Source organism: Mus musculus, chromosome 11 (assembly GCF_000001635.26).
Source record: "Mus musculus strain C57BL/6J chromosome 11, GRCm38.p6 C57BL/6J".
Taxonomy (NCBI): domain Eukaryota; kingdom Metazoa; phylum Chordata; class Mammalia; order Rodentia; family Muridae; genus Mus; species Mus musculus.
In genome coordinates this window covers 88992379-89020294 of record NC_000077.6, presented here as the reverse complement: position 1 = coordinate 89020294, position 27916 = coordinate 88992379, and the positions used below count along the sequence as shown (strand labels likewise).

Below are 27916 nucleotides of genomic sequence, written 5' to 3'. Positions count from 1 at the left end.
GCACTTATGATTTGAACTTTATTCAAAAGAAAAAGAATCAGAAGCAGTCAAATAAAGACACAAACAGGGCAAGGTCTAGATGGGTCTCGAGCACACAGCCTCCCTGTCCTGCCGTCACAGGACACGGGTGCATCAGCCTAAAGCACAGCTATGTGTTCATCTGCAGGGAAATTGCACTAGGTCTCAACTGGAGCTGGAATTGAACCATCATCTGTAGACAGGATTCACAGAAGTCTTGGGCTGACCTCAACCCTGTAATCAATCACCAAGCTGGTAGTGGCTAGCTACCATGCTGGGTCATCTCTTGACATAAATTCCGCTGTGTCAGGCACAAGGCAGACAAATAACAATGGCACTCCATCCTCTCAGGAAATTCCGAGAACTTAAACACGCACTCATGCAAGCACAAGCGCGTGCGCACACACACACACACACACACACACACACACACACACACACACACACACACCCACACCAGCGACAAAGGCAAGCGTAATTCTTTAACAGCCAAAGAGTCCTATGTAGAGAAGATCATGAATAGGGTTTATCTCTGGTCAAGACTTTTCCATTTCACCATTTAACTTACGATAGAAATGGTCAAGTCTATGCAACCGCAAGAAAAATATTCAAGCAAGCTCTGGGTTCCCACTGCAGCTTGCCGGTTACTCAAGCAGGCTTATCCCTCATCAGTGTCCCACCCTGGCACTGTCTTGAAGCTAAGTTCTCTCTCTTGAGTGTTCTTTATCCAGTTTCATGTGATCTGAGCTACGCTATAGCAGGCTTCCGGAGCAGGGCCTGAGCACCCAGTGGCCCTGGGCAGTAGCTCTTAGGGGGTGGGTACCTCGACAGTGGATTTCAGCTTGAGTGACATCTTTCACCCACACCTCAATCCAGAGAGGATGCTGGATGCTGTTTGCATACAAAGTAAGGTACAGCAGCCAGCCTTGCCCTGTACAATGAATGATTGATTATCTTAATGAATTACCTCTAAAAACACTAGGTTCAAGAAGTCATAGTGAAAACATTAGTAATTAATTAATAATCAATAGTAGAAAATATAAAATATCGCTATTAGTAATAGGTAAAAAAAATCAATTTCTGAGTGATCAGAAAAATACAAAGATTCCACCTTTAGTTTATCACACCACAGTGACTGAGACAGTCCCCAGTATCTTGATCAACGACAGGATTTTACATCAACATTTCTGGAAATTTCTGTATGTCTACAGGGCCCTGGGGTTTTCTTGGTCACCCACGTTAGGAGTCTCTTCCATGTTGGAATGACAAGAGGACTTGAGCAGAGCCATCCCCCACCTTCCCACCTGCCTGACTCTGCAAAGAGCCAAGTGAGATGTGCACTCTGATGAACTCTTAGTCCATCTACCCAGAAATGCTTATGGTTAAGGTAAGGTCTTATCACTGCAAACAGAAAAGTACCAGACAGCAAGGGTACACCCCTCCACTCACAACTCCAAAGCATCTTGCACAGCTCTGGGCTTTGGTTGCCTGCTTGGGTCTCTCATAAACAGAGGGACGCATGCCTTCCTAGCCTGAGCTGCACACTGCCTGGGGAAAGAGTCCTGACTGTCCGGCTCCTTTTCTGCAGAAGAGCCCATGCAGGACTCCTGAGTTAATCCTTGGTGTTCCACTTCTCTGAACCTAGTTGTTTCCCAAGTCTGATCTGGCCTCAAACAAGGCTCAAAACAAGACCAGCAAAGAAGCTTTTTGGGCACCTTCAAAGTTGGAGAAGTATCGCCAAGAATTTGTGTGGCAAAGGAAGAAATCTTTCAAAGCCCACATACCATCTACAGGGACATGTTCCCTGTAAAGATGCTTAAAGGGAATAGAATATTCCTCTGGGAGAAGACACAGATCACACGTCTGTCGGGAATGCCAATACTAAGAGCCTGGAATTCCATAAAGACCTGAGATGTGTTCTCAAATATCCATCAAATGAAAAGGTCTAGGGCCTACCTTCCCTATGGTGACCTCTCTTCATAAGAATGCTTGCAAGCAGGAGCTCCCCGCTTAGGAAAGAGAGAGCTGGACTCCTGTCACAAGAGGTCAAATCCTCACATCTTCTGGATTTGGCATCACGACAGGAGGTGGGGAGATCCCAGTCAGCCATCCATCCTTGCCCTTTATGGCCCGGGCCATTTTCACTGTGTGAAAGACAGCAGAGAAAACAGCCACTGCCTGGACTCTCCTTGTTATTTATTTACTGTTTCCTCATCCTTCAAAGTCTTCCTAACCTGTAGTTTGGTCTACATGAACATCTGGAATTGGCTCAAAAATGAGGAAGAGAGCAGAAAGGGTCGGGCAGGTGACGGGTCTGACTCATCACTGGGCCTGTAATCTGTGGCTAGAGATAAACAGGATTCCAGCTATCTCCCGCTCGTCTCTCGCTTCAGGCCACAGGCTGTCCACCAATAGGTGATCTAGCAAGGTTCCTGAAGCAACCACACACAGCCAGTCTCCATGATGGTAGGCTTTGGGAATGTGGTGTGGCTGTCCACTTAACTGTGACAGAAGCCACAAAAGGCAAATGGCGGCATTTATAGCCATCAGCCCAGTATCTACAATCCAGAGGATGGGGACATTACTGTTGGGAACAGCTGTCAAGGCAAGATAACAGTAAGAGCAAAGCCATCAGGGCTCCCACAATCCAGCCAGGGTTCTGTTCCTCAACCTCCACCCCTGGCCTAGGCTATGGGACGAAAGGCCTCTAACTCCATGGCCACCGTCAACATGTCCCCAGAGAACTGCCCCTTGAAGAGGGAGAGACTTCCGTCTCAACCAGGTCTGGGTTACCTTGACACAAATCAACACAGGCTGCAGCCTTATCTACAAAAGGTTCCTTGTGGGGGAAGGGTTATATGGAAATTCAGAGTAGGGATGTAGCTCAGGGGTAAAGGCCATAGATTCAGACCCCAGCACCAAAGAGATGATAATATATATATATATATATACACACACATACACATACAGAACTCAAGAACTGGATTTTTGTTTTTCAGAGACAAGCTGTCCTAAAACCCACTATATACATCAGGCTGTCCTCGAACTCATCAAGCTGCGTCTGCTTCTATTTCCCAAAGGCTCGGATTAAGTGCACGCACCACTACAGCTGGCTTTAAAACAAACAAAAATCTAGGCCATAATCAAAACACAAAGATCTGAAGGCTACCCCAGAGAGTAGAATAGGGTGGACATCTGTCACCTGAGAAAGAACATGACTAACAGCTATAGATTTTTCTGTAAGACAACAGGAACACTAATAATTTTACTCTCTGAGGCTCTGCCCAAGTAACTAGCAGCCTGGAGAGATTTCCCAGAACACTGGCAGGAGGTCACCCTGCCCTCGGGGGCATGAGGAGGTAGATATGCTTCTCCATCCACAAGACAATCACCCCACCCCTTTCTGAGCCTAAACCTCCCCTTTGATTCTTCCCACCCCTTCCCCAGCTCCCCTCCCAATTTCTTATCTGATAGGGACTCACAAGTTCAGAGTTCCCTCCAGTCTTGGATGTTCCCCAGCAAGCCCAAGTGTCTGTGGCTAGCCTAGGGACCTGGCTATTTGGAGCAGATAGAGAGGGTGGTACCGGCCGAGAACACCCAGAAGGCTGGGTACAGAGCTTCGGTGAAGTCCACCTTGAACTTGTACATCAGGTGCACCTTTTCGGTGACCGCAAAGAAAATGACGAAGCCGTGGTCACAGTTGAGCAGCACGCCGACTCGAGTGGCCTTGGTGGAGGGCAGAGTCTTCTCCACGTTGTTGTGCCAGGCAGAGATCTTGTTATTGAACCACTCCACACACCATGAGTTGGGGTTGCGGCCCAGCCGGCTCTCGGGGCCCTGCCGTTCCATGCTGCCGTAGCAGATGCCTACGCCGCAGAAGTTGTTCTTCTGTAGTTCCACCTCCCAGTAGTGAATGCCGTTCTTGTAGCAGTGCAGCCCCAGGACCTGAGAGCAGTAGGTGAACCTCTGGGGATGGGACCGGTAGTGCTGGAGCCCATCGGACACAGAGGCGGTGGTGTACTTGTTTGACAGAGACACTTTGTTGTGGGCGGTATTGTAGTCGAAGATGACTTTCACGAAATCTGAGAAGACATTCCCCCCCCCCAGGGAATTTTGACAAGGGACCCAAGGTGCCTGCACTTTTAAAGCTTTTCTCGTCTGTTAACATTTATTTTTCTCCATCCACACATCCACATGCCCATCCATCCATCCATCTACTCTCCCATTCACCCAATCATCTAACTACCCATCCATCTACCCACCTACCCTCCCATCCAACTAACCATTCATCTATCAGAACACTTACTCAGATACACACATCACCTAGCTACCTACTCCCCAATGGGTGCATTGACCACCCATTCATCTACCTATTCATCCACCCACCTACCTGCCCATCCATCCATCCATCCATCCACCCAGGTATGCATGAAGGCACCCACAGAGCCAAGCTACTCACACTCCAGAAGCTCCGTTCTGGACTTGGTTAAGAAGTTTTCTAGCACCTTAGCCTTGACTCCTACAGAGTCTGGCTGTGCAGCACTGGCTTTGGGTGCGGCTAGAAGACAAAACAGAGAATAGTAATCAAGATGGGAACTCAGGACAAATGGTACCTAATTCCCTGGCGCCTGTGCACACCACTCACCATCAGGGGAAGTTGCTTTTGAATCCAGTGATTGGCCAGGAGCTCCAAAGGTGGGCAACTTGTTAGGTGAGAAGTGGGAGGGAGGGCCGGGAGCAACAGCTGGGAGGTGAGGAAGGACAACCATGGAATAGCAATACAACCCAGAGGACTAGATGACTTCTCTTCCCTTCCAAGATGACTCTCAACTTCCACAGACACATCTGACCAGCCAGGGCCACACAAGTGAGTCCAGACGAGGGCTCTTTATCTGCCCTACCCATTTACCATCCACCCATTCAACTATCTACCCACGCACCCCCATGGCCATCCTCACGGGCACACATTTGTAAGAACAGGTGCATCGCAGGACCCTTGTTAAAGCAGGTCAATTGTTGCTATCAATGTTAGCTCTAGACTCACACAAGTCACGAGAACAAAAAGATACACAGATGCACAACTTACGGGTTTTCTTGGTCTTCTTTTCTTCTGAAAAGGAAAGATTTTCAGATTAGGATATTTTAAAGCATGTTGTCACACACACAAGAGACCATAGTAGCACTCACCAGCATACATCTGACTCATACCAGTTAAAGAAGGATGGATTAACTTAAACTATAAGGCAGTGGCTGATAACACACATCAACAAGTGTAGGAACCCTCACCAGGGTCATGGTGGGTGGGTATACACTGTCTGTTAGGAAAGAGGAAGGAATTTTCTCTGAAGTGTTTCTGTTGATTTGGGTAATGGTGACATGGAACTCATTTGTCAGAATGTATTTGACTGTACATTTAGGGTCTGTGCATTTTACTACTGGTAGATGAGAGCCCTACAAAAGAAAGAAAGAAAAAAAAGCAAGCAAAAAAAGAGAAAGTCAGAAAATAAATAGAGCTGGTTAAGTATCACAATAGGGCTTTAAGAACACCCTGCTTTCTTTCCCAAGGGCTCCTCTTCTCCATCCAAAAAAAAAGCACAAGGTCACCAGGTGTTCCAGCCCTCAGAGGAACCGATACCGACAGCCCACACGTTAGACAAGGCACAAGCAACAATGCAACGCACGGAGTCCTCTCATCCTCCCGACACTCACTGGCACCAGGGCACCCTGATGCCATTTCATACTGACCTTGGGGAAACAGTCACAGCTTCCCTTAAGGGTTATGGAGAGCTCTCACAACCGGTATGTCCCCATGGGAACATCACTTATTTTCTTAAAATCCCATGGGCTCCAATGTCACTGTTTTCCAAATGTGAATGACAAGGAGACTCACACTCCTAACTCCATAACCACATTCTCAATGACAGGGACACCATTGTTGTTGAGGGGATGGGAACAGGGGTAAAATCCAATGCTTGAGGTGTGGGATGTAAAAAGTCTTCTCTTCTCTTCTTTTTCTGAGGCAGGGTCTCTCTACATAGCCCTGGCTGTCCTAGAAGTCACTATGTAAACCAAGCTGGCCTCAAACCCATAGAGATCCACCTGCCTCTGCCTCCCAAGTGCTGGGATCAAAGGTGTGCGCCACCAGTCTGCTTACCCGTTTTATAAATAAACCAATATACACTGTGCGTGTGTAGAATCAAATTCTCACTGGTAGGGATAATTAGGGAAACATTTTCTATAGCTCACTGGGAGAGGGCAATAGGGGGAAAGAGAGAGAAACACGGGGCTGGGAAGATGGCTCAGTGGGTGAAGCAGATGCCATGCAAGCCTGAGAACCTGAGTTCAGATCTTCAGACCCCAGATAAGGTTAGATAGGCTAGCATGCGTCTGAAATCCCAGAAGTCTTACATACAGCAAGACGATGGCTGTCTATCACAGGATCCCCAGAAGCCTCCAGGCCAGAAAGCCTGACTTATACCATGGCACGTAAGAGGCCCTGCCTCAAATAAAGTGGAGGGTAAGGACTGACACCCAAGGTTGACTCCCGATTTCCACATGTGTATCACAGTGCATGCACACACACACACACACACACACACACACACAAACACACACGTGTGAAAAACTGAGATGGTCTGTGACCATCTAGAAGCTTCAGTAGCCCCTGTGACAGTTTCAACCATGCATCTGCCAGCCACAGCCACACGGACACCAGAAAAAAAACGGGGGGCTACTTACGAATGGTCTTCTTCGAAGGTTGTACGGGTTTAAAAGTGGACTGTGTCTGGTCTCCCTTGTTACCTGTGCCGGAGAAAAGAGTCCAGCTATATGTGGATCCTCCCCACCAACTCTTAAGAGCCAAGTTTGTTGAGGCTGGGGCAGAACATCCACACAGACAGCCCTCCCACTGCATGTCCCATTCAGTCATTTGCAAGAGACAGAATCAGTGTGAGGCCGACCAATTGTGTTTGTTCCTTCTCTCCTCTGCTTCAGATACAGATGGGAAAAAGTCTCCTCCATCAGCACGCAGCTCCGGGACTTCTCTGGTTGCTCTCTCTCTCTGGCCATACATCAGGGAGAATGTGAACTTAATGGCTGATGGGACCCCTGAGTGAGGTCAAGGTGTCTGGTGTGGAGTGGAGGCTAAGTCAATGTCAGATTCTTGCCCCCTGGTCCTTTCCTCCCTCTCTTGGCAGTCTAGTTACTCATACAATCCATGTGAAGCATTTCCAGAACCTTCCATGAGGTTCAGAAGTACTTACCTGCTTCAGAAGCCCTTCTGCGAGGACACTGGGATGGCCACAGTGACGTTCAGGGCCATCACCTGCATCCCCAAAGAACAGAGTCCTACTCCCAAGAGTGGAAATGACTCTGTCAAGATGGCTCTGTGGGTAAAGGAGCTTGCCACCAAACCTGAGTCCTATCCCCAGGACCCACACAGTGGAAGGAGAAAACTGACTTCCATAAGTTGTCCTCTGACCTTAGCCTCTACATCAGAGTGCATATGTCCACACACATGCACATATACATACACGTATCCATACTGAATAAATAAATGTGTTTTCTCTTTAAAGGTTTTAAGGGAACCTGGTAGAAAATTGTAACGGTTTAATGATTTTCATATGGTGAGAGGAAAACCCAATGTGATGGGTCGGGTTAAAGCACATCTTGGCAGGGGGGGGGGGGTCCTCAAGATTCCATTGGTTGAGGTGGGAGGAGCTGTCCACTCTGGATGCTCTAGTCCTTGGCTGGAATGCTGAATTGTATAAAGTGGAGAAAGCGAGCTGAGCACTAATGTGCTAACACTCCTTGCACTTTGGACTTCAGAAACCATGTGACCAGCAGCCTCAAGCCCTGCCGCCTGGCCTGTGGGACAGACTATGACCTGAACTGTGAGCGGAAACAAGCCTTTTCTCCCATAAGTTGCTTTTGTCTGGATAGTTTAATCACAGCCACAAGAAAAGACGCCTAACACAACCAAAATGCCTAATGGCACATGGATTATGAATTCTCACTTAGGAGCCTGAGGCAGGAGGATTACAAACTCAAGGCCAGCCTAGGCAACCCAACAAGATCCTTCTTCAATTCGAGGGGGTGGTGCACACCTTTAATCCCAACACTTGGGAGGCCTGTGGCTGGGGGATCTCGGTAAGTTAGAGATACAGCTTGGTCCACATGGCAAGTTCCAGAACAGCCAGAGCTACTACAAGTAGAGAGACCCTGTCTCTAAATAAATAAATAAATAAATAAATAAATAAATAAAATGTTCAAGGGGGCTATGTGGTAGAGCACTTGCCTGGTATATGAAGGCCCTAGGTTTGGTTGGCAGTGGAGCAAAACCAAAAATACAAACAATAGAACGGGATTAGCTGGTGAAGAATCCCCAAGCAATGTGTGCCAGAGAGGATATATACAAAGGGCTTGTGGCAGGAGGCATGGCACGGAGAGACTGAATGGAGAGAGGTGGTGGGAGGTGTTGCAGGGACCCAGAGATGAAAAGACAGCACCTACTATTGCTTGTCAGCCAAGGTCAAGGGTCTGGCCTGCCATTTTAGGATAACTGGAAAGTTCCCGAAGGGGTTATGAGGGAAACACGGTGACATCTATATCCTATAAAACCTCCCTGGCTATAAGAGCGGGCATGGGGGGGACCTTGTAGGAAGCTAGCATGGGCATGGAGCAAGTGATGATCAGGCAGCAGGCAGCTGGTGTTTCACCAGGCTCAGTGGGCAGGGTCAGAAGTGAAAGGAAATATTTGACAGCTAGGTGTGCTGGTTTACACCAGTAATGCCAGTACTTGGGAGGTGACAGATGGCCTGGGCTACCTAGATAGATCTTGTTTCAAAAAGCCAAGGGTTAATTAGGTACAGGGGTCTGTGGTGGGGTACTTGTCTAGCATACAATGGGACCAGTCCCCCCCCAGACCCCAGAATTGGGTGTTGGCAGTCAGTGGTGTGTGTGTGTGTGTGTGTGTGTGTGTGTGTGTGTGTGTGTGTGTAAAGCTGAGAAACATGATGGTGGTTGGGATGTGGAGGAAGGAATGCAAAGGAGTGGTAAGGAGGAATTTCACATTCCTCTGACCCTGAAGCTAGCCCTCTGTCCACCAAACACACTGGCAACCCAGAGTCTACTCAAAGCCCATCCATGTTGGCCTCCAGTGCCCATCAGAATAACAAAGCCTCAATCCTCTTTCTGGAAAAGTAGCTGTGACGTCAGGACAAAGCAGAGACGGTTTCAGGACCCTTGAAATTCAAGGGCCAATGTTCTGCTCATCGTCAGTGATGGATGTGTCACCGCTGTTACCTGAGCCATTGTGCTCCTCAGACTTCTTCTGTAGCTTCTTAATGGAGTGCTTCAGTTCACTCTTGAGGTCCGCCGCCCCTTGGTAGATTCCCATTATCAAATCATGATCCAGATCTATCTTAGGGATGTAGACTGGTTTTGTTGACTCTCCTTGCAATTTTGCAGCTTTCTGGAACAAGCCAAGGTGTGAAGCACAGGTGATTGGAGGAAAGCCAGGGTTTGGGATGCATCCTCATAGACCCCCCCCCCCACACACACTGATGGTTCCTATGGCAACAGTAAATCCAACTTCCTGCCTCAATCACACGGCCAAGGTTTCTGATCCTGAACCGAGCTGGAGTGCTCTTTTAAGAACTTTAAGAAGGGGGCTCAGACAAGGGCTTTGAATCCTTTCTCACGGAACACAGTAGTTTCTAGGCATAGGACTGAGCTCCCTGGAGTAGCAAAAAGCCTCCACCTGGGGCTGGAGAGATGGCTCAGCGGTTAAGAGCACTGACTGCTCTTCTGAAGGCCCCGAGTTCAATTCCCAGTAACCACATATCGTGGCTTACAACCATCCGCAATGAGATCTGATTCCCTCTTCTGGAGTGTCTGAAGACAGCTACAGTGTACTTACTTATATAATAAATAAATCTTAAAAAAAACAAAACAAAACAAAACCGCCACCTAAGTACCAGTAAGCATCACGAACAGGGTAAGTTCCACCATTCCCGTACTGAGCAGGGAATCTGGGTCCTTGGGGGACCAAACGAGGTAGTTCACGGAGATCTGGGCCGTGAACTAGACAGGTGAGGGAGAAGAGATAAGTGACAAGATATGGCTTATAGCCAACAAGCACATCTGAAATGACGTCATCAGTGCTACGGTGGTGGCGGTAGTTGGGGGGAGGCATAATCTGCAACACCAAAGGGAGTGACACAGTAAGATGCTCCCAAGAGTCCCCCATAACCATCCCCCCAAGTACAGGGCAGATGGAAAGGGCATTACTGCATGACAAACTACTAGGAACAGAGAGGGAACACCACCACAGGAACAATGAAGATCTTCAACCAGTCGAATTAATAGAAAGGGCGATTATCCTGGGTAGACCAGACTCAACGGGGTAAGAGGCCTTCAAGAGGAATGTTTCTGCTGGCTTAAGGCAAACACTGGTTGGCAAGCTGAAAGAAGGCCTCAGCTGACAGCCGGCAAGAAAATGTACACTTAATTATAGCCCCGAGGAACTAAGTAGCCAGGTGCTCTTGGAAACAAAACAACCCTGCGCTCCAAAATCAATACAGCCCAGCCTGCAGCTAGACTGCTGGTACTAGGGCAATAGCCCGGAAGCCACGCCCAGACGCTGAGCTGAGGGAACCAGATCATCATCAGAGGTTCTCTAAAGCCCCTGAACTCAGGTAAGCTATTGCAGAGTGTAGACATACAGTATGTCTCTGGGAGCTTTCCAAATTGACCTCTTAAAGCCCTGACTCTATGAGGTCCAGACTCCTATCAGCTCTGCAATGTTAGGCAGAACATGGGCAGAACACACACACACACAAACACACACACACACACACACACACACACACACACACACACACACACACACACACACACACAGAGCACCGGAGCCACAACTCACCTCCAGAAACTCAAACTCATCCCCTTTGTCCATAATGAGCTCAACCTCTGCCTTCAGTTTCTGCATCTCACTCTTCTTCTTGACGAGAACCTGGTAGATGGTGTCGAATTTTCCGTAGACTCTCTTCTCCTCCTCCTTTAACTTGCGCAAGGAGCTGGTCTCTGCTGCGTCGATGACAGCCTTCATTTCCATATACTCCTGTCTCAGCTGTTCCATCTTCCTCTTCATAGAATCCTACGAGGCCAAGATGAGGGGGCTCCTGTCAGACTGCTGATAACGCTAAGGTTGCACTCCTGTGTTGTGTGTGTTTGTGTGTGTGTATGTGTGTGTGTGTGTATGGAGCACCAGGAACTCTGTGACACTTCATGCTGCCACCCTGGGCAGCCACTTGGCAAAGTCCTGCTTGGAGGTGAACACACCCCAAGACCCAGCAACCCCAGTTCCTAGGAGGGTACTGTAACTACTTGCCCAGAGAAATACACATAGGAAGTTCACACGCGCCAGGCTGGTGGCAGTGCATGCCTTTCCTAACCCTTGGGGAGGCAGAGGCAGGCAGATATCTGAGTTCAAGGCCAGCATGGTATACAGAGTGAATTCCAGGATAGCCAGGGCTACACAGAGAAACCATGTCTCAAAACCCAGAATCGAACCAACCAAAGAAACAAACAGACAGAGTGTTAACAAGCAAAGCCCGGTGTGGTGACTCATAACTCTCATCCCAGCACTAGGGAGGCTGCGACAGGAGGATGAGAATTTCAAGGCCACCACTGGCTACACTATATACTTGAGGCCACCCCAGGCTACATACATGTGACCCTTGTCTCCAAATTGGGATGGTGGGAGAGGGGAGACGACTGTTCACAAGCAAATCTTTTGAAACAGTAAAAAGTGAGTTAGTCACATAATTTGTTATCACTCCAGTTCCTCCAGAGACTGAGGCAGGAGGGTCACTTGAGCCCAAGGATTTGTGGCTTTCCGGGAGCCATGAAACAATTTCAAACAAATTCCTAAAGATGATCAAAGACGACCATCCTTTAGAACTCTTTTCAGTGCTACATGTGGCTTCTGAGCATTTGAAACATGTCACGTCAGCTGGGCAGTGGTGGCACACACCTTTGATTCTAGTACTCTGGAGGCAGAGGCAGGAGGATCTCTGAGTTTGAGGCCAGCCTGGTCTACACAGCGTGTTCCAGGACAGCCAGGGCTACCCAAAGAAACACCATCTCAAAAAAAAATTAAAAAAAAAAAAAAAAAAAAAAAAAAAAAAAAAAAAAGGCCCATAACTTGTGAGTAGACAATGAATGGACGTCAAAGACTTAATACCCACCCCAAATTCCTTAATACTTTTTATTGAGCTAGAGTCAGCTCACTTGTAGAGCACTTGCCCGGCATGCACAAGGACCTAGGTCCATTCCCCAGTATCATCAAAGGAAAATTTATTGATAATACATTGAAATAACACTTTGGACACACTGAGATAAATAAGTTACATTACTAAAATTAGTTTCAGAGGTTGGGAGCATAGCTCAGTGGCAGAGTGTTTACCCAGCATGTGTGAGGTCATGGGTCCAAGGTTCAAGGCCTGCCACCACACATGTAATTCAAATTCGTTTTAAATTAATCAGAGGTGGTCAGGATGTTTCTGGTAGACAGTGTGGTTTCAATAGTATGTTTGGACAGCTTTCTTGAGTAACTTCAATAGTTCAGAATCAAACACGACAAACAAACAAAAACTATACAATGCACACCAAGAGAGTGGAATTCACCTTTTTAAAAATTGTTCGCTTTGGGGCTGGAGAGATGAGTCGGGTTAAGAGCACTGACTGACTGCTCTTTTCCAGAGGACCCAGGTTCAATTCTCAGCACCCACACAGCAGCTCACAACTGTCTGTCAGTCCAACGTCCGACACTGACACAGACACACATTCAAGCAAAACAATAATGCACATAAAATAAAAACAAATGAAAAAAAAAAAACCCTGTTAAATGTATTATTACTTTTGTTGTTGCTGCTGCTCTCAGGGTGTGCACACATCCTCAGGTGCACACGTGGAGGTCAGAGGACAACTTTCAGGAGTTGGTTCTCTTCTTCCATTGTGGGCCCTGGGATTGAACTCAAGTTTTCAGGCTTGTTCAGCAAGCACTTTTACCCACTGATCCATCTCACTGACCCTCAACTCTTTATCCACTGAGGTATCCTTTCAGAGTACCTCCTCTTGGGAACATTAATATCTTTCGGTGTCACTTCCTCCTTTTCTTTTTTCTTTTTGTTTGTTTTTTTGGTTTTTCGAGACAGGGTTTCTCTGTGTAGCCCTGGCTGTCCTGGAACTCACTTTGTAGACCAGGCTGGCCTCGAACTCAGAAATCTGCCTGCCTCTGCCTCCCGAGTGCTGGGATTAAAGGCGTGTCCGTCACTTCCTCCTTTTCTTTTTCTTTCTTCTTTAAGATTTATTTATTTATATGAGTACACTGTTGCTATCTTCAGACACACCATAAGAGAGCATTAGATCCTATTGCAGATGGTTGTAAGACACCATGTGGTTGCTGGGAATCAAACTCAGGACCTCTGGGAAAGCAGTCAATGCTCCTAACCACTAAGCCATCTCTCCAGCCCACTTCCTCCTTTTCTATTTAGTAAGGGAACACACAGGAGAGTCACCTGGTATACAGCTTTCTAGACTACATTTTCCAGGGTCCTCTGCAACTAGGCTTGGCCAGGGTGACTAAATTTCTTCCACTGAGGCAAGGCTAGAAGTAGTATGTGCAGCAAACATCACAGTGATTGCTTAAAAGGAAATTGCTTGTTGCCAGTCTCTTCCATCTTGTTCCTTTTTTTGAAAGCTAGAGAAAGCAGGTGAGGGTGACCTAGTGTCTGATCTATTGAGGTTACCCAAGAAGTTTGCTCAAGTGAATTTAGTCATCTTAGTCACAACTGCCAAATGAGTCTACACATACATCCCAAGCCCTACAGGCACATGTTAATAATAGTCCATCATCATCATCATCGGTCTTCAAAAATGTACTTAAATTAAGAGTGAAATCCTCAGGGCGCTAGAGAGAAAGATGGTGTAGTGGTTAAGAGCACTGGCTGTTGTTCCAGATATCCAGGGTTCGATACCCAGCACCCACATGGCAGTTCACAACTTTCTGTAACTCCAGTGCCAGAGGATCCGACACCCTCACACACACATACATGCAGCCAAAACATCAATGCATGTGAAATAAAAATTTAAAAAAAAAAAAAAAAAAGGAGAGAGACCATCTTGAGTTAGCCAGGTGAGCCCTGAGTCCAATAACAATGGTCTTATTGTAGATGGAAGAAAGGTACTGGCAAGACAGAAGCAGCAACAAGACAAGGAAGACCTGAAGCTTCCTCCTGGAAGCTGGAAGAGGTAGGAAGGATTCTCCCCAGAGGACGACGTGACAACAATGACAATATCATTATTTCATCATCATCGTCGTTGTAACCATCATCATTTCTTCTCCTCCTCCCTTCCTTCATCTTCCGCTTCCTCCTCCTTCCTAGATCAGGTCTCACTATGTAGGCCTGGCTAGCCCAGAACTCACAGAGATCCACCTGTCTCTAGTTCCTAAGTGCTGGAATGAAAAGTGTGCACCACCATGCCTTGGCGTATTCACTGACTCTTAATGTTTTATTTCCTGTCAGAGTGAAGGCGAGTACCACAGCAGGAATTTGGAGGTCAGAGGTCAACTCTGCAATGTCAGTTCCCACCTTCACTTGGATTCCCGGGATTGAACTTGGGGGTCAGGCTGCACAACAATCACAACTCAGCCATCTTTCTAAGCCTTTTACCCCTTCATTTTTAATGATTCTCCCAAGGCCGGGCTTGCAGGGAGTTTTTCTGATGAGCATTTATAAAGGCTATTTCTTGGACATAGAGCTTTCTGAATGCTTTGCAAGGCTATTTTTTTAAGGCAAGAGTTTCCTGCATTGGGGTGCACCACACCTTTAATACTTAGCACTTAGGACACAGAGGTAGGCAGATATCTCCGTGGATTCGAGTCCAGATTAATCCACACAGTGAGTTCCTTGAGAGCCAGGGCTAAATAGTGAGACCCTGACTCAAATACAAAATGAAACAAAAGCCAGGATTTCCTGTCCCCCTCCAGGCTGATCTGGAACTGACTATGGAACCAAAGGTGGCCTTGAACTTATAACCCCACTCTACCACAGTTTTGTTTGTTTGTTTGTTTTTGGGTTTTGTTTTGTTTTGTTTGTTTTTCGAGACAGGGTTTCTCTGTATAGCCCTGGCTGTCCTGGAACTCACTTTGTAAACCAGGCTGGCCTCGAACTCAGAAATCCACCTGCCTCTCGAGTGCTGGGATTAAAGGCATGCGCCACCATGCCCCGATTCTACCACAGTTTCTGTGGTATCAGGATGGAACCCAAGGCTTCAAGTGAGCTACCTAAGCACTCTGCTGACCACCCGATTCCCAGGCACGCCCAGGCCAAGTCCTCCCAGAAGAATGAGGGGGTTTGGAGTTAGAGTGGGGGAGGGTCACTCACCTGCACACACTGTTGCTTGGATCTCACATCCTCCAATGCTTTGGTTGCCCCATTGATGTGGCTGTGCATGATAGTGAGTTTATTCCTCAGTTTGTACTGTAGAGAAAACACATAGGGTGAGAGAGCCCCTCCTTAGCCTATGTCCTAGCCCCTCCCCCACATTGAGGACCATTCCCTCCCTAACTCCGCTGCCCCTTCAGGAAGACAATACAAGACTTGGAACCAGCTGGGCGTGGTGGCCCACACCTTTAATCCTAGCACTTTGGAGGCAGAGGCAGGTGGATTTCTGAGTTTGAGGCCAGCCTGGTCTACAGAGTGAGTTCCAGGACAGCCGAAGCTATATAGAGAGACCCTGTCTCGAAAAACCAAAAAAAAAAAAAAAAAAAAAAAAAGACTTGGAACCAAAATGACCCTGTTTGTTTGAAAGCCTGTTCCCAGCCATATGTCTTCTGTCTCTTTCTTTGGCCATGAACAGAAACCACTGGTTTGGTTAAGCAGCTACAGGGACAATCAGGAAGACTAACCAAGGACTGTGCTCAGAGCCCTGCCTGGAGGATCTGTCAATACTAAATGTCAGCTTCTATTCTAATACATTTCTTTTTCTCCTACTCATTTTACAGCTCATGAAATCCAAGCAAGGGGGACAGCAAGTGGCCCAGCTCACAGAGACGTAACAATCTGGAACAGCTGATTCTGTAACGGCAGGGTGAGGTCGCTCACCCTACCACAGCAAACAGCCTTGAAAGTAGACAAAATATCAAAGGTGCTGGAGAACTAAGAAAGCCTTGGCATTTCCAGAAGGGGACCCAACGAAGGAGCCCAACACCCAAGGCTGTCCTCCCCAGGGGAGACTTCCAGGAGGGGGAAGGAAGCTGGGTGAGGCTTTGTCACCTCCAGCAAGGCAGGGACAAATGCACAACTGTACTTGGCCACCCCAGGCCAGGGCCACTGAGGGCTGAGAATCAGGGTAAGCTGGCCACTGGGGCTTGAAAGAACTACACTGATTCAAAACTGTCTGGCTCTCAGCCACCTCCAGGAGCAAGTTTCCTATGTCCCTGCTAAGATAGATCGGTGCCATACAGAGATGAGAAGGGACACTCCACCATCAGTCATGAGGGCTGTCATGAAGGGCTCACACACTCTGCCAGCACCTGACACCTACTACTTCTAGAGCAACACGGAAAAGTAGACATCACTCAGACACGACAGAAGGATGTCGAGGAATCAGGCGACTCAGCCAAGACCACATTGTTAGTAACTGGCACAGGTTACTAACAATGGTACTAAATTTATAAACAAGTGACCAAACTGTGTGTGCTAGGAATTTCTACAAAAAAAAAAATATTATAATAGCATTTCCTTCCCCTAATGAAGCAGCTCAACACACAGTAGCTCTCTCTTCTACTTTCCTGCTTCCTCTACTCCATCAGAGCTGGACCTAACCTTGGGGCTGGATTTGCACCATCCACTGGCACTCGTTAAGGGCCGGATACAGAGATCAAGGCTGCGCAAACTGTAGCCAGAAAGCCCAGATCAGTGATGTTTGGCTCAATCTCTTTGACACAACCCTTCCCCCACCTCAGGTCTCCAACAGTGGCGGAGATAGATTTGGGTCAAAGGGCAAATCCAGGCAGAACTACCTCCCGGGCTGGAAGAAACATACGGGTGCTAGCAACTGACTCAATTCCAGAATTGAGTGCACTATGAGCCCTCCACACTAAAAAGGTTATCCACCATTAAGCAAACACAGATAACAGTCCCCTCATTGTGGATGGGGGTCCACTGCACCCCACTCCAAATCAAAGAGAGGCAGCTTGAGGACTGGTCAAGGATACAGAACTCTGGGAAGCCTGGGAGAGCTTGTGGCAGACCAAGGACCTGGGTCCTCCACGGGGGAGAGAGGGGAATCCTGAGTCTGCACCCCCAAACTAGTAGCCGTGATACTCAAGACTGAGCACGCTTGCCAGGGTCTGGCACTGAGACAGGAAGAACAGCAGCTGGGTTGAAAAACATATGGGCAGGAGGTTGGCAGGAGGAATCCTGGTATCGGGATTAAAAAGTCAGCAGGAATGGCCGCTCACTCCTGGCTGGGGAGGCCCCTCATGCCCCCACTTACTTCTGCCTTGGTAAATATGTACTTATACAGCAGGGTACTACTACAGGGATTGATGGCAAGTCCACTTGACTGGGACAGAGACCAATCTGGACACTTTGTCCTGCCTGGGGCTGCCCCAGAGCACAGACCAGGGTGCCCAAGCCCAATAATAGAACCGGTAGGTAGTAACTTACATGGAAATCTTGCAGAGAGTTGACTTATCCACTTTCGCTTCTTTTATTACATTCATTTAGTTGTGTGTACACGTACACACACACACACACACACACACACGATCACATGCATACGGATTGTCGAGTCAAAGACCAGCTTGCTGGAGTTGGTTCTCTTTTTACCATTGGTCCCAGAGATCAAACTCAGGCCAGAGCCTTGGTAACAAGTCCCTTTACCAGCCAAGCCACCTCCTTGGCCACTGGTTATTTGTGGTTGTCTTTCTGAGACAAGAGTCTCACCCTGTAGCTGACCTGAAACGATGTAGTCCAAGCTGGCCTCAAACTCATGATTTATCTGCCTAAGCCTCCCAAGGGCTGGAATTACAGGCATGAGCCACTACACCAGCTTCACTTCACCCAAGGTTCACTGTAACTGGAGCATGCCTTTTTTTTTTTTTTTTTTTAAGATTTATTTATTTATTATATGTAAGTACACTGTAGCTGTCTTCAGACACTCCAGAAGAGGGAGTCAGATCTTGTTACAGATGGTTGTGAGCCACCATGTGGTTGCTGGGATTTGAACTCCAGACCTTCGGAAGAGCAGTCGGGTGCTCTTACCCACTGAGCCATCTCACCAGCCCTCACTGTAACTGGAGACCATCATGTTCCCCATTTTATTCTTCTGTAGCTGGAAGCTACTGCTGGGGGTCACAATTTAAACCAAGATCTTGGCACTGAATCTGGGAGGGACCTCTTAAGTGCCAAGCCTCCTGACACCGGATCCTGCCTCTGCGGCACTTCCCTGGTGGCTCTTGACCTACCCAGAGATCTGTAGGGTCTTGCCCCAAGCCAAACAGCTAGCTCTGGTGGTAGCAAAGACAAAAGCACCAAAGGCGGGGCAGACTTTCTCCCAGAACAGCTAGACTTGGAGGTATCCGTACCCCGTACCCACATGGGGTATACTGAAGAGAACTCTAAAGATGTTACCTGTAGATACAGGTGCCAAGAATCAGAGGGAAGACATTCTAAGGGACCTGACTAAGACCCAGACAGGCAGGCAAGGCCAGGGAAGGGCTGTGGCAGGAGGAGGGAGCGGAGCTGAGATCTTGGCACCACACAGCAAGGCTTGCCAACCTCACCCAGGTTTCCAATTCCTTCCACAATGTTGGGACAGGCCTCAAGTTCTCAGACGTTTGAGAGAGAAAGGAGATCAGATCACACTTTGACAAATGTACCGAAGAGAGGCAACAACTGCTTTGAGTCTGTAATGGGGGGGGGACCTCTAAAGCCACTAAAATCATTGCAACCCCACAAGGCCATTAGGAACCCTGACTCCCTGACACACGCTTCCAGTCTTTAGCAAGGCGGACCCAGGTCCAGAGGCCCAATTCCTGCTCAATTTCTTTTTTCTTTTCTTTCTTTCTTTTTTTTTTTTTTTTGGTTTTTCGAGACAGGGTTTCTCTATATAGCTTCAGCTGTCCTGGAACTCACTCTGTAGACCAGGCTAGCCTCGAACTCAGAAATCCACCTGCCTCTGCCTCCCGAGTGCTGGGATCAAAGGCATGCGCCACCACGCCAGGCCCTGCTCAATTTTCACACAGCAAGATGGACTACACCAACTGAGCGCGTGCGTTTAGTCTCAGCACTTGGGAGGCAGAGGCAGGCAGGTCTCCATGAGTTCAAAGCCAGCCTGGTCAATATAGCAAGCTCCAGAACAGCTAAGACTACATAGTGAGACAGTCTTAAAAACAACCAAAAAAGGGCTATACCACAGTGCCAAAGTCACAAGCAGGGATTTCTGAGGCTCTGTGTTCACACTCACTATCCATTCACACCCTCCTCAACAGAGGCTTCTGTTACCCTTAACCTCAAGCTTCCAAGACTGCTCCATGCTCTGGACTCAACAGATCTGTGGTCTACAGGGAAAAAGGAAACCAGAAGCTGTGACTCAAAGCAGCCTGGTTCCTGCTAAGCTAATTTCTCTGGGCCTGTTTTCCTGAACTAAACAGACACAGCCCTGAGCTGTGGAATGAACTAAACAGACACAGCCCTTTCGTGCTGCCAGGATCTGAAGGGGTTGGAGAGGTAACCCCCAGGGTTCCTGGTTAATATTCAAAACTACTGAACTCCACTGGACAAACACAGACTTGGGGCAGGCACTCTTACCTGTGCCTTCCGTTGTGCTCTATGTAAAATAGAACTAAGAGGGCTGGAGAAGGCAGGCGATAATGGATGAGCGGGAGGCTATATAAAATCTACTTGTTTGGTCTGTGGGGATGGCTTCCTACTGCCCAACTCCCAGACTGCGGCCCACGGAGCCTAAGGCCATGAGGTCTGTGAAGGAATGGGATCTCTGGCCCAGCAAAGCCTATCTCCTCTAGCAACCCACTGTACTACAGGGATACCCAGGATGGCCTCTCCACAATTCAGCTGATCCAAGCTGTCCTCTATACCCTCAACCAGCCACTCCCTACCTCCAGGTCGGCGCTGGCTTGACTTAGGGTCGTAGGGGAGCAGGTCTTGTGCTCTACCAAGCAGATATGGCAGATGCACTCGCCATGCTCGGGACAAAACAATTCCCGAAGGCGGTTGTGCTGGGTACATTTGCGGCGCAGAAGGTCACGAATGGGCGACTGTAGGGGGTGATCCTGGAAGGCCGGACTGTCGAAGTGAGGCCTCAAGTGCTCCTGGCAGAAAGAGGCCATGCACACGAGGCACGTCTTCACTGCGATCTCCGTCAGGCAGTGGTCGCAGGCCACCTGGGTGGCTGCGCTGGAGGCGGAGAAGCGGGCAGGAGGCGTCCAGTCGTCCACCGGGGTCCGCGCCTGCTCGGCCTGCAGGAACTGCTCCACCACCGCGCACATTACCGTGTTCTTTTGCAGCTGCGGGCGCACCTGGTACACTTTGCGACATTGCGGGCATCGGTACGGCGGGCCCTGGACGACCCACGTCTCATCCAGGCATGACATGCAGAAATTGTGGCCGCACGGAGTGGTGACAGGTTCCTTGAAGAGCTCCAGGCAGACGGAGCAGGACAGCTCCTCGGCCAGAGGATTCAGCTCCGCCATCGCGCTCGTGGGCTCACCCGACGTGACGCGCAGGGACAGCTGCGCACCCTACCGCGCGGTACTTAAGAAGCAGCGAGGAAGGAATCGAAACTGAACAGGAGGGGCGGCGCCCTGGGGCTTCAGGAAGTCACGTGGGTCCCTGGGGGCCGGACAGTGGGCGGGAGGCTTCCCTCCTGGTGCTGGAAGCCAAAGGTGATTATGGGACCTGGGGAACTCTGATGCTCTCCACACCCCGCGGACCCGAGCGACGCACGACCCAAGGGCTACCAGGTGCAGTTTCAGAGGCACTCTGCAGATGAATTGTCGCAGGGGCTGGAATATTCCCACCCTCCTGGTCGGGGCCTACGTCCTAGCACAGTGCAGCAGAGCTTTGGAGAACATTCATCTGTGTCCCCGAGGTGTCACCAATCATCCCTCCAGAACAGGACCGGTCTTATTAAAACTCAAAGCCAAACAGAACAAAATACTGTTGACCCAGAGCTTGGTGGCTCGTGCCCGTAATTTAGTCACTTAGGAGGCTGAGGCAACAGGATTGCCGTGAGTTCGATGTCAGACCGGGCTAGAGAGTTAGTGGCCGTCTCAACATCTAAAAATAGGGTTGGGGAGATGGCTGTACAACAGAATATGAGACCTAAACACAATTACTAAAACCCTGGTTAAGACTGCACAAAATTGACACCCCCCTCCCCCAATAACATACACATAATAATTTAAGGAAAAGAAAAGAAACAAAACACAATTCTATGGACTGTGGCTGTCTTCCCCTTCCCTTCCCGCTCCGTTCCCCCTCCCTTCCCCTTCCCTTCCCCCTCCCTTCCCCTTCCCTTCCCCCTCCCTTCCCCTTCCCTCCAGCTGTGCTGCCTTTGTATGCAGCTCCCTCTTCTTTCCTGATGGTGGGCTCTGACAAATCTCCTCCCAAGCCCTAAAGGCAGGACCCTATGGTCATCCATTCAGATCTGGTGTTCCTTTTATGGTAGATGATCTTTAAAACAACAACAACAAAACCTAATATTACAAAAGTTGGGTGTCACAACTTTTGCCCCAAGTCAGCTCCAGCCACCGGTCCTTAAGCCAATTAAATGAGCCTACTTAAAAGAGGAAAACAGAAAAAAGAGACCCAGCAAACCCCTCAAGTCCACCTTCCCCGTTCTGAAGTGAGAACAGAGTTAAAACAGAAGGCAAAAATATTTGTATCTAAGTGCCAGTCCAGACCTGGTCCAGCCTACCAGTGGCCCATCATTGTCTGGGATTCAATCTCATTTGGTAAGCTGTTCTGTCCCACAAGCTGTACTAACTGTGAAATCTTTTCCCAGGAGACAAATTCTCCCTCTGGTCTCTCCCAGCATGAGATTCCAAGGAAACTCCCATTTCTCTGGGGTTCACTGTTTCAATAATGTAACAGATTGAGACACAAGTGTCTCTTAAGAATTTCTTCATCTAAGCCAGATTGGTTATAATACTTTTAAATTGGGTGAGGTGGGACACACCTATTATCCCAGAACTCTCTCTGGGGAGACTGAAGCAGGAGGAACTCAAATTCAAGGCCAGCCTGGGCTACATAGAACCCACCCTACCCTCACTTAAGTAATAAGGGTCTGGGAATATAGCTTGGTGGTAAAGTCCTTTGCCTAGCAATTTTCAATACTGAAAAAAAAAAAAAGAGAAATTTTTACTCACTTGGGATTTGGGGACTCCCAAATTTAACAAATGTTTTCTCTCTTATATGTGCACATACAGTATTTTTTAAAAAAAGATTTATTTATATTATGTACATTGTAGCTGTCTTCAGACAAACCATAAGAGGGGTATTATATCCCATTACGGATGGTTGTGAGCCACCATGTGGTTGCTGGGAATTGAACTCAGGACCTCTGGAAGAGCAGTCAGTGCTCTTAACTGCTGAGTCATCTCTCCAGCCTTCACACACAATTTTTTTAAAAAGATTTATTTATTTATTATATGTAAGTACACTGTAGCTGTCCTCAGACACTCCAGAAGAGGGCGCCAGATCTCATTACGGATAGTTGTGAGCCACCATGTGGTTGCTGGGATTTGAACTTGGGACCTTCAGAAGAGCAGTTGGCGCTATTAACCACTGAGCCATCTCGACAGCCCCCTTCACACACAATATTGAAGCTTCAATTTTTTTTTTTCAAAATCATTCATTTAGGCTTACATTGTTTTTAGTTCTGTAAGGCAGTCCTGCAATCTGGGCTGAGTGCAGAACAGAAGGGTGGACAGGAGAATCCGAGTGTCTGATGGGAAATTCCACTGTGGGAAAGAAGCTCCTTGAGGGATTATGGGAGTTTACCTTGGATGACAATGTTAAGCAGCCAAAAGGACAAGGTAAATATCTCATAGTATCTAATAGCCATTGTTTATGAGGCACCTACTGTGTGCCAAACAAATGGAGAATATTACCAAGACACCTTTACGAAGCCCTAAGAGGGGCATCCTACATCCATTTTTATTGTGAAGGTCAGGATACTGTTACAAAGGAGCTGGGATGAGCTTGGGGCTGCCCAGCATAACATCCTAAGCGCTGGTTCCCCTAAGTTTCATCACATGGACTTCTGTTTCCACAAGACTTATCATCCCATCTATTCTGGTTCGTATTTTGGTGGTGGTAGTTGTCTGCATGGAAAAAGAAGAAAACATTCTGCTGGGGTGGAAGGCTGGGAGTCCTTACCACAACCTGTGAAGTAGATAAAACCATCCCACTTTACAGAGAAAAAAGAAACAAAAAGGCTTAGAGAAGCCAAGCAATCCAGCCAAGACAATGGATGCTGGCACACGCCCTATCTGGTTCCAGAAGGCAAGTATTTCCTACTACAAAATGCTGCCTGCCTGTCTGCCTGCCAAGGGAGGGAGGAGACAGTTTCCAGGAAATGAACAGTATAGAATCCACCTCTAACCTAATTATCGTGGGTGGAGGAGTCTGGTGACTCAAGGGGAAATGTGGAATTCTCTTTCTAGGCTGAATCGTTGAGAAAGGCTGGTTGGACAATGACGATCATTTGGAGAGCCGAGCACGCTCCGTGTTTATCAAATTCCAAGGGGGAGATAGTCACAAAGACCTATTACACGGTAGGTGTGCTACAGAGCAAGAGCTGAAGGAGTCTGAGGCAAACAGATCTGCCTTCTAATACAGAGATCATTGAAGTAGAGTGTCCCGGGAGGCATGGGTTTCTCATCTGTGAAGCCCGGAGCCCCACACATCTCCCCCACCTTTTAGTTTATATACACACATGGCAGGTGGTAATGCGCAGGATGGCCCATAACCTTTACTGGGATCCGCTGATGGGAGACCAGGGATCGGCTGGCAGGGTGTGTTTGTTTTTTGATATAGCTGATATCTTCCGTCCAGCAATGTTGCACAGCCAAATGGGACCTGGTTGGTCAAGAGAGGACTAAATACCTGGCCTGATCCAGGTGATGGCTGGCAATCATAATAGGATTCCTGCTCTGAGTCTAGAGGATAGGAAAAGTAGGTGGAGGAACAAGCCTCATTTACCTGTAAATATAACACCGATTATTCCCATCCATCGGGGCAGCCCTCATTAAACTTGAGCTATAGTTCCAACACACCCTTGTGAAGGATGCTGATCCTCAGCTGAGAGAGAGCCAGAGAGGCTGGGGATGTAGCTTAGTGCAGGAATGTGTGCAGATCAAAGGTTAAGGGTGGGGGTGGGGGAGCCAGAGGCCTACTGTGTGTAGGCTCAAATGACCAAAGACCCACTATGCAATAGGCTTGTAACAGACTCAGCCTGAGCTCCAGATGGGAGAAGGTCCCAGAATCTAGGTCTCTTAGCTCAGGCTGTTTGTTTTTTTGTTTTTTAATTTTGTTTGGTTGTTGTTGTTGTTGTTTTTAAATGTGCTGTCATATCTATGCCTGGAAACATTTAAAAACAATCTCCTACTGTCTCCAGATTTTGAAAAAGATCCTCATTATATAGCCCAGACTAACCTCAAATTCCTCCGGCTTCTGCCAAGGTTATTCCTAACCATAAAATAAATGTAAAGACATCTAAGAAGCTTCTCTTTTTATTCCCATACTACGATCGTGTTTTGATGGAGAAACTCTCGTTGGTTTAATCAGCACTGATCCGGAGGGCTTTTCTGCCTTATTTGGCTAGCATCCCCACTGTATGAATGGAATGTACTCCCAACCTCCTGGGACAACCAAAGGGCATGTGTATTATCATTTTATATATTGCTGGATTTGATTTGCTCATTTTTCTTAACATTTATTTATTTATTTTGGTTTTTCAAGACAGGGCTTCTCTGTATAGCCCTGGCTGTCCTGGAACTCACTCTGTAGACCAGGCTGGCCTCGAACTCAGAAATCCGCCTGCCTCTGCCTCCCAAGTGCTGGGATTAAAGGCGTGCGCCACCACCTCCCAGCTTCATTTTTAAAATTATATTGTGCCGGGCATGGTGGTATTTGTTTAATCCCAGCACTTGGGAGGCAGAGGCAGGCCGATTTCTGAGTTCGAGACCAGCCTGGTCTACAAAGTGAGTTCCAGGACAGCCAGGGATACACAGAGAAACCCTGTCTCGAAAAACAAACAAACAAACAAATTAAATTGTGTGTGTGTGTGTGTGTGTGTGTCTGTGTGTGTGTGTCTGTGTGTGCTCGCGAGTGTGTGTCCATGTAAAGGTGAGAGGAGAACCTGAGGAAGACGATTCCTTTCCAATGTGGATTCCGTGGACAGAACTCAGGCTGTCAGCCTTGGCTACAATCGCCTTCATCTGATGACCCATCCTGGAGGCTTACCCTCCTTTTTTTCTTTCTTTTTCCTCTTCCTCTTTTTTTTTTCCTTTTTTAAACGGGGTCTCCTGCAGCCCAAAATGACTATGCTATATAGCTGAGCATGACCTTGAACATCTGACCCTTCCCCCTCCACCTCCAAAGTACTAACTATAGGCATGTGCCACCACACTCAATTTGTGTAACGTTGGGGATCAAACCTAGGGTTTTGTGTGTTTTAGGCAAGCACGAGATTGAGTTATAACCACAGTCAGGAATTGCTCTTTTTTTACAGAGATTATGTTAGTCAGCATCTCATGATGATGATGAATACCAGGGATGACAGAGTAACAGGAAAGGGTGAACCCTGACTTTTTTGGGGTGCTACTTTATGATCAATTGGTCGCCTTCCTTCCAGTCTGTCCTGCAGAAGCACATAGTAGCAGGCATGCCTGGCCGAGCAAAACCTCACCACGCCTCTGGAAGCCTGTCAGTATGGGGTACCCTCCTGTAACCACCTGTAGCTGCCTGCAGCCACACTAACTGGATTCCTGAGTGGGAGGCTGGAGCTGTATGGAAGGAAACGGCGAGAGAAATGATGGAGGCCACGACATGTTTCTGTTCAAGGCCCCCACAAAGTTTACTAAAAGTCTGTGCTTATAAAGGGGGGAGGCCCATCCCCCGCCAATCCATTCTTGGTGCCTGTCGCCAGCCTGTAGGTAGATCTACTGGATGCTGTCTCCGGAATATCTCAAGGGCCTCCCAGCAGGTACCAGTGTCTTAGAGAAGAGCAGCAGCAGGTGACAGAACAATAGAGCCTTATAAGTTGGAAGGCTCCACCCCAGGTGGTCTCATACTCAGTGGCTAGGTCAAAGCCAGCCTACTCAAGGCTAGAGGAAGCTACACCCTTCCTCCGTGAGTAACACTCAGGCCTTCAAAGGGTTCCACCTCTCGAGAGTGCCACCATGTGGACACAAACCTTTACCACATTTACCACACGCGTGCTGGATGCTAAATGTCAGAGAAACACAAGCTTACTGTGCTCCTGAGAGACAATGCTCTATACACTAATGAAGATATCTAGGTCAGGCAGTGCAGTCTAGGTCAGGTCACTTTCATAAAGGAAACTGAGAATGTCCTGCGCTCTGAAAGATCTTGTGCTTCTTCGCAGCCTCATGAACCCTTCTTCATCAGGAATTTTCTCTAAGATAAAGCTTTGAATTGTCAATTACATTTCTTTTAACATTTTTTTCTTTTTTAGATTTGTTATGCCTAATGACCATCATGCCTGTATGCACCTGTGCCCGTGTACGCCTGTGGGATTAGAATAGGGCACTGGAGTCCCTGGGACTGGAGTCACATGCTTTTGACAGCTGCACCTTTGAGCCATCTCTCCAGCCCCATGAATCCAAGCTCTCCCGCTGCTGAAACAACGTTCTGAATGTGGAGCTGAGGAGTCGGCTTGGCTTGGTGGTTAAGAGCACTTGTTGCTCCTGCAGAGAACATGGAGTTCCGATTCTCAGCACTCACATGGCAGCTCTGTTGTCTGTTACTCCAAGAGCTATGGTGTCCTCTTCTGGCCTCTGTGGGCACCACCCATGCACACACCCATGCACAGACATATATCCATACACATTAAAAAAAGATCAGGGGCTGGTGAGATGTCTCAGTGGGTAAGAGCACCCGACTGCTCTTCGGAAGGTCCAGAGTTCAAATCCCAGCAACCACATGGTGGCTCACAACCATCTGTAACAAGATCTGACGCCCTCTTCTGGAGTGTCTGAAGACAGCTACAGTGTACTTACATATAATAAATAAATAAATAAATAAATCTTAAAAAAATTTTAAAAAAAGATCAGATTTTTAATTTGTTCTTATGTACCTTTTATGTTTTTCAATGCATGTGTCCATTTCTTTATATTAATACACATTTTACCATGTGGCTGCTATCTTGACATGCTAGTATTTTTCCTATTTTTATTTGAGAAATAATTTCATTTATCATAAAAAGTGACTGGGGGTGTGTCTGTGTGTATTCATAAAAAGGTCAGAAGTCTCCACTCTGCTTTTTCTGTTTATAGATTTTAAAATTTTTATTTCAACCGGTATGGTGGCTTACACTCAGGAGGCTGCGACACAGGCAAGCAAATCTCCATGAGCTTGAGGCCAGTTTGGTTTACACAGCAAGGAGTTCCAGGCTAGCCAGAGCTCATGAATTAGACACTGTGTCAGAATTTATTAATGTAATGATGTTTATGTCTGGGTGGTGGGGATACACTCATGGGGCAGGTGCTCAAGGCATCAGAGATGTCAGGACTTGAACTCATGTCCTCTGTAAATGCAGAATGTGTTCTTAACCA

At 47.8% G+C, this 27916-nt stretch overlaps 1 protein-coding gene and 1 long non-coding RNA gene across 3 annotated transcripts; one reads left to right on the top strand and one right to left on the bottom strand.

The window, feature by feature from the left end:
* Positions 1–20892, bottom strand: Trim25 (tripartite motif-containing 25). Of its 2 annotated transcripts, NM_009546.2 has the most exons (9): positions 20213–20892; positions 15471–15566; positions 10943–11176; positions 9322–9490; positions 6757–6819; positions 5105–5128; positions 4664–4762; positions 4478–4576; positions 2–4100 (listed from the first exon to the last, which is right to left on the bottom strand). In NM_009546.2, exons 1-9 carry the CDS (start codon positions 20804–20806, stop codon positions 3574–3576), a joined length of 1905 nt encoding a protein of 634 aa, NP_033572.2. In that variant the 5' UTR covers positions 20807–20892; the 3' UTR covers positions 2–3573. The 2 variants fall into 2 exon arrangements, with proteins under 2 accessions (XP_017169965.1, NP_033572.2); XM_017314476.2 differs by lacking the exon at positions 4664–4762 and having other exon boundaries at positions 1–4100.
* Gm11496 lies at positions 20859–27409 on the top strand. Its single transcript, XR_388949.3, has 3 exons — positions 20859–21076; positions 23783–23893; positions 26818–27409. It is a non-coding gene; the product is annotated as a predicted gene 11496 (long non-coding RNA).
* The last annotated feature ends 507 nt before the right edge of the window (positions 27410–27916 follow it).